Here is a 6,469-nt window from a genome sequence, read left to right as displayed (position 1 = left end):
ACATATTAGAATGGTTTCTGAAGGATCATGTGACACTGAACAACACTTAAACAGTTTTTTTTTTTTTTTTTAAATGTATGTAATAATATTTCACAATGTTAGGGTGATGACCCCTCCACCTTAATTTTTTGTCCTGACCATAACACAAAATCTAATTTCAGCACTTTTGATGAATGGCCACGCTATGTTTAATTTTGTCATTTAATCTGAATATTAACATTTGTGAACACTTAGTAAGCTGAAACAATTTTGAGGTTAATTGATCTAATTTTGTATCTCTGGAAAATTGTGATCTATGACATTGTATTATGTTGAATATCAAAAACAAAATTTGTGTCTATTTGTTAAGAATGGATTTGTGGACACATTCATGTTTTTAGATTTGTGGAGTAAAAGTTAGGCTACAGTTTTGATTTTGAAATAATTGTAATTATTTTTATTTTTTTTATAAAAAGACTTCTTGAGAGTTTTTATTTAAAGAAAATAATACTTTTATTCAGCAAGGACTCATTGAATTGATAAAAAGTGACAGTATAGCAATTTATAACATTTCAAAAGACATTCTATTTAAAGTTAATGTATCGTAGTCATCACAAAAATAATATGAATCAGCATTAGGCTAGGCCTACTGATCTGCTACACTCGCTTCATCTTCTGTATAGCCTATTCTTAATCGAGCACTCGTGCACGCGCGCACTGCTCTGCTCGTTGAGTGTTTACGGTAGCTCGCGCCTCTAGTCCTGAGTGAAACTCGTAGTTTATTCTCTCATTTCATCCGCGTGGGAACTGGGAAGACAGCTCTTTCCTTCTTTCGGAGTCGTTCCCGTTCGTCACGTCAAGAGTATGGGTTTTGATTTAGACCGTTTTGAGGGTCCCGTGGACCCGGACTTAATCTGTAAACTGTGTGGGAAAGTTTTAGAGGATCCTCTCAGCACTCCGTGCGGGCATGTCTTCTGCGCCGCGTGCGCTCTACAGTGGCTCTCCAAAGTCAGCAGCTGCCCTGTCCTGTGCCAAAAAATCACCACTAAAGAGCTGAACCACGTCCTGCCCCTAAAAAACCTCGTTCTCAAGCTGGACGTCAAATGCGACCACCGTGAACGAGGCTGCAACCGGGTGATGAAGCTCCAGCATCTTTCAGAGCACGCGGAGATGTGCGAATTCTCTCCGGTCAGATGCAGGAATGAAGGATGCGACGCGGTGCTCATCCTGAAGGATGTGGCTTCACACATGCGGGAGAGATGCGAGCACAGGGCGGTGGAGGTCTGTAAGGATGGATGTGAACTGGTGCTGAGCCTCAAGGAGAAGTCGGAGGACCACAGCTGTCTCCAAGCACTTAAGACACACATCTGTCTCCTCCAAACCAAAGCGCTGAGTCTGGAGGAAGAGCTGAAGAGTCAGTCCCTGAGCTTCAGTAAGAGAGAGAGGTCTCTCCTGTCCAAACTCTCTGCTCTCCACTGCGAGCTGCACATCACAGCGCTCACATTTCAGAAGAAAATCACCGAGTATAAGAGCAGGATTGACTCGCTGTCAAACAGATGCCTGTTGCCTCTTGATAAGGTCAGTATATCGTGATGTGTGTGAATGGAGTGAACAACACTTTAAAAAATCCCCCAAAAAACAGAAATCTAAATCTTGAAGATCACGTTTAAATTTGTAAGTCAAATCAAAGTGGAAACCTGCTGTAAATTGTATTACCTTTTCGCTTTGAATTTAATTACGGATCAAGATGAAACTAAGAATAGGTTACTCTTTAAAACAAGTCCTTTATGAAACTAAATGGATGGAAACAAAGATATTGTCAACGTGATGTGAACATTTTGACAGTGAGGCCATGGGACCCCTCAAAAGTGCAGATTAATAACTGGAAAATGATGACAAGGCCTATTAATGTTTTGAGGAAAGCAAAGAAAAGAGAATTTCTTTTGAAATATGGAATATCATCTAAAACAAAAGGCCATCTTTGAATTTACAACATGTAGGCTATTATAGTCAATGGCTTTCATATAATTTCTGAAAACAAATGTAAACACAGGCCTACTATCTGTAAGTATTCCCAAACTATCTGAATGGCGGATAGAAATTGCAGTTAAAGGGTTAGTTCCCCCAAAATTAAAATTATCCCATAATTTACTTAACCTCAAGCCATGTGTATATGACTTTCTTCTTTCAGCCGAACACAATCGGAGTAATTAAGTGATATCCTGGCTCTTCCCAGCTTTGGAATGGCATAGAATAGAGTTTTTGAATCTCCAAAAAGTGCATCTATCCATTATAAAATAACCCATTCAACTCCAGGAGGTTAGTAAAGGCCTTCTGATGTGAAGTGATGATTTTTTTTTGTAAAAAAATAAAATTCATATTTAAAACTTTATGAACGACAACAGCTGTGCGCACATTCACAAGATAGTTACATGGTTTTTGCTAGAGCCGCCTATTCTATTCTATTCTATATGGATATGTGTCTTACAAAAACCCATCGCTTCGCTTCAGACAGCATTTATTAAGGCATTTGTGGATTACTTTTATGGTGGATGGATGGACTTTTTTGGGCTTCAAAATCCAAATTACCATTCACTCCCATTATAAAGCTTGGATTTTTTATATACCGTAACTCTGATCGTGTTCGTCTGAAAGAAGAAAGTCATATACACCTAGGATGGCTTGAGGGTGAGTAAATTATGGGATCATTTTAATTTTTGGGTGAACTATTCTTTGTATAATAATATTAACACTTGTCTCAAGAGCTACAACAAAAATATGAAGATGTTTCAGATATTACGGGATGGCATATTGGGGCCTGTGTAACCAAATATTTTTTCTGAAGTTAGCATTAGCATACCAATCTCTGCTTTTTACCTTAAATTATTCTAATAACCAAGATAATTAAATTAAATCGATGGTACAATAGAAAGCTACATGATGAATCAGTTCATCTTCAGTAGCATGTCCATAAACCATGACCATTACTCATATAGCCTATAGACGTTTACAGGGTCATACAAAGACTAAAGACCATTAGAATAAAACACACCACTAAAATAATGCAATAAACAACAGAAAATGCATCACAATAATGTATATTATTGATAGAATAAATGAAAAAAAGCTTAATAGTTGAGATAAAATATAATCACTTGTGATGTGTCACATAGGGACATCTGTTTTTGCTGCATTTTTACATTTGTTTTTCCTGTAAAAATACAAACACTATTTACAATGTATAGATTAAGATTCTACTGAAGATTCTACTACAAAACAACTTCTGGAAGCCTCTTTTTTTGAAATTTTACATTTCTCATTACTCTCCCTTCACTAAAAACACTTCACTGCCACCAAGCCAGCATTGTCAGTTCATTTTCATGTCAGTTTAAAGCATTCACACTTGAATGATCTAGATCTGAACAAAAGAAACAAAACTCGAACGTCTTCATTCTGTATTCAGATGCATAATTATGGTGTCTCTCATCTTATGCAAGCAGTCTGAGTGGCATTCTGAGAGGATAGTCTGTGAAACCAACAAACTTAAGACATAAGTCTAATTGAATTGACAGGAGGCATGTCTTGTGGACTTCAGGGACATTATACGTTAACAAAAGAGTCAGACTCTAATCAAGAGCTCATGATGTTTGTCTCACTCACTGTGACAGATTTCCGCCTGCAGCTTCTGTTTCAGCTGGGGATGTCACTGCTGGGGATGTTTGATAGACAACTCACTTAAAGTTCAGATATTTTAAGGCTATCTTAAGTCTGTCATTCTTGAAAAGTCACAGGCCTTGCCTTGAATTCCACTCGGGCACATCTGCTTCATGACAGCTGATCAATCCCAGCTGCTGAGACATTTTGATGCCCGTCATAAAACAGTAAATATTCTCAAATAAACCCTTTTCCACACCTGCCGCTAAAACATATCTCCTACCATCCATAAAACTACCAGATATTTGTATTTTCGCCCTGATCTGAAGGAAATAAGTGTGGTTTAATTCCTCTGCAATTTCTTCTGCATAGTTCACTGTGTCGCGAGTGTGATATACACCTGGCCACATGTTCATAAATTATTTGTAGACATTTATAGTACCTTTACTGTGATTTTGTCAGGTGTCTCTGAGGGTGTGATCTGTCTTCACTGCTTGATATATGAAAATACCCTGAATCTCATGTGGCTTTGCCGTTTCATTGGGTAACTAATGGAGAGAGCCCCGCTTCTTAGGGGAGAGATGGTTAGTGTGGTCAGTGAAGCTGTGTTGAAACCTGCTGTATAGCAGTCTGTTGCAGCATCTGAAATATGTCTTCTTTCTTTTTCTCTCTTCCTGTCCTATCCCAGGGAGAAGAGACAAGGAGCCTTAAAGTCACCCTACACAGAACATCAGGATCTCTTGGATTCAGCATCATCGGAGGAAGATTGTGTGAGGTGTGTAAGCTTACATTGCAAAGAACCATGTATAATATAGTTTTTAATCATAATTTTCTTTATTCCGTCCGTGGAACATAAAAGCATATATTTAGCAAATGTTCAAGTTGCTTATTTCCATACAATGGAAATGAATGGGCAAAAGGAGGTGTCAAGCAAAAAAAAAACAAAAAAAAAGTTCTGAAATGTACATTACGTATTTATATTATACATATAATATATTATATATATAAATGACAGAAATAGAAAGATAATGCTATGAAATGCATGTAAAGTTCGTCTTTTGACTCAACCAACCCCTCCATTGTAAGAAAGAAAAACAAAATCAGCAACTAAGCCATGTGTAAAAAAGATAATTGCAGATCGCACTATTTGAGCTCCACACATTTCTCTCGAGTACACTGTGTGAAATGCGAGCGTGGGAGCCATTAAATTCTCACATAGATTGTGTCCAAGTGGAGAGGAGAGAGCAAGCTGTGGGTTTGGCTTTCACTCACATCACATTCTCTTCTCTAATCTAGTGGAGATTCACCACAGGCTGTTTACCACCTGTTCACTCCTAATGGACAGCCTCAGCTAACCTGTTTTTCATGCAAGTTTATCCTTGCTGTACATACATTTATGCATAGAGAGCGTGCCCTTGAGTCAGGCTCATGGACCATTCAGAATTTAATTGAATGCCTTTAACATTTTAATTAAATTCCCAGAATGCTCTAATTTACGGAGCCAAACAACATGAAGGGGTGTACAAGATAAAAACAGAAAAGTCCTTGAACATTTTGTTGGACTAATTAAAGTCTTCTGTTGTGTAACTGTTAAATTTAGTTTGAATTAATAATAAAATAAAAAAATAGACGTACTAATTAAACTAATTTTTTTTGTTTGTTTTTTGCTTTGTTAAAAAATAGCTATTGATTTTTTATTGTAAGCTATTGATCTAAAAGTAATTGGCAGTTGTTGTTTTTTTACCATTAATAGTTTAGACATACCATAATCCTCTCTGGTCACCACCTGTGCACACTCCACAATCCCCACTCCTGTCTGCCATCAGGTCCATCAGTTCCTCTATATAAAGACCAACACCAAACACACATACTTTGTCCGGTTACGTTTACACATAGCGTTTGTTTATCTTGTTTTGTATTACCTTCTGAGTGGATTATTAAAGACGTTATACCTGATCTTCATCTTCATCATCGTGTTTACTGCATCCGTTGGTGACATTCACAAGGAAAGAATATCTACAATACATTGATTTCTTGAATTGACATTTAAGCTATTGAAAAAAATACTTAAAGTTTCCCTGTAGTCAATAATTGTATCCCTTAAAATTCATCTTTGATCACCAAAATGGCATATTTAAACGTTTTTTTTTTCCTGTGAAAAAAATTATTCATGTCTTAAAATAGCTTGAATGTAACTACACCCTTGCCTCATTCAGTAACTATGAATATGCAAATGAGCCCTGCCTCCCTTCACTCACTTATACAATGTCGTATACGAGTCGATGTATCAGAATGGTAATGCATTTTATGTATCGCTCTCTATGTTTGACACATAACGTATTATTTTAATTTAATACTGTGAAGCTGCTTTGATACAATCTGTATTGTGAAAAGCGCTATACAAATAAACTTGACTTGACTTGACATAACGGTAATTAATATGATTAGCCTTTGGCGTGACTATGTTATCAAACAGCTAATAATGTGTTGCTAATAATGCCACACAAACTATGTTCCCATTCGCCATCTCAGAGTCAGACAGAGTCCTTCTGAAAATCAGCATCCTTAGAAACTTAAAACATCAGTGGAGAAAGTCATATAGTTCATCATAACATCGTAATATACATCATATACATAATTCACCCGCTATATTGCAAAATGTACCCAATTTTTCATATCAACAGAAAAATATACCGGGATAACCTGGCTTCTCTTGAGACTTCACTGCCTCTGAGTGGTCATAGTTAATGATATGCTAAAGCCTGCCAGCACATTGAAAAACTGCCACAAATAAACATCAGAGATTTCAACCACGTCTTTTTTTCACTGCAATTTT

At 36.9% G+C, this 6,469-nt stretch overlaps 1 protein-coding gene across 1 annotated transcript in view; it reads left to right on the top strand.

The window, feature by feature from the left end:
* The first annotated feature begins 739 nt into the window (after positions 1-739).
* The window catches only part of pdzrn3a (PDZ domain containing RING finger 3a), a 32,349-nt gene continuing 26,619 nt past the window's right edge, over positions 740-6,469 (top strand). The window contains exons 1-2 of the mRNA XM_082144521.1: positions 740-1,557; positions 4,322-4,408. Coding sequence (XP_082000647.1) covers positions 844-1,557; positions 4,322-4,408 — 801 coding nt within the window. The 5' untranslated portion in view covers positions 740-843. The remainder of the gene's footprint in view (positions 1,558-4,321; positions 4,409-6,469) is intronic.

This window comes from Leuciscus leuciscus (assembly GCF_965113295.1).
Source record: "Leuciscus leuciscus genome assembly, chromosome: 18".
In the NCBI taxonomy this organism is placed as follows: Eukaryota; Metazoa; Chordata; class Actinopteri; order Cypriniformes; family Leuciscidae; genus Leuciscus; species Leuciscus leuciscus.
The sequence above is the reverse complement of the archived record's forward strand: the minus strand, read 5'-3'. Positions and strand labels throughout refer to the sequence as shown.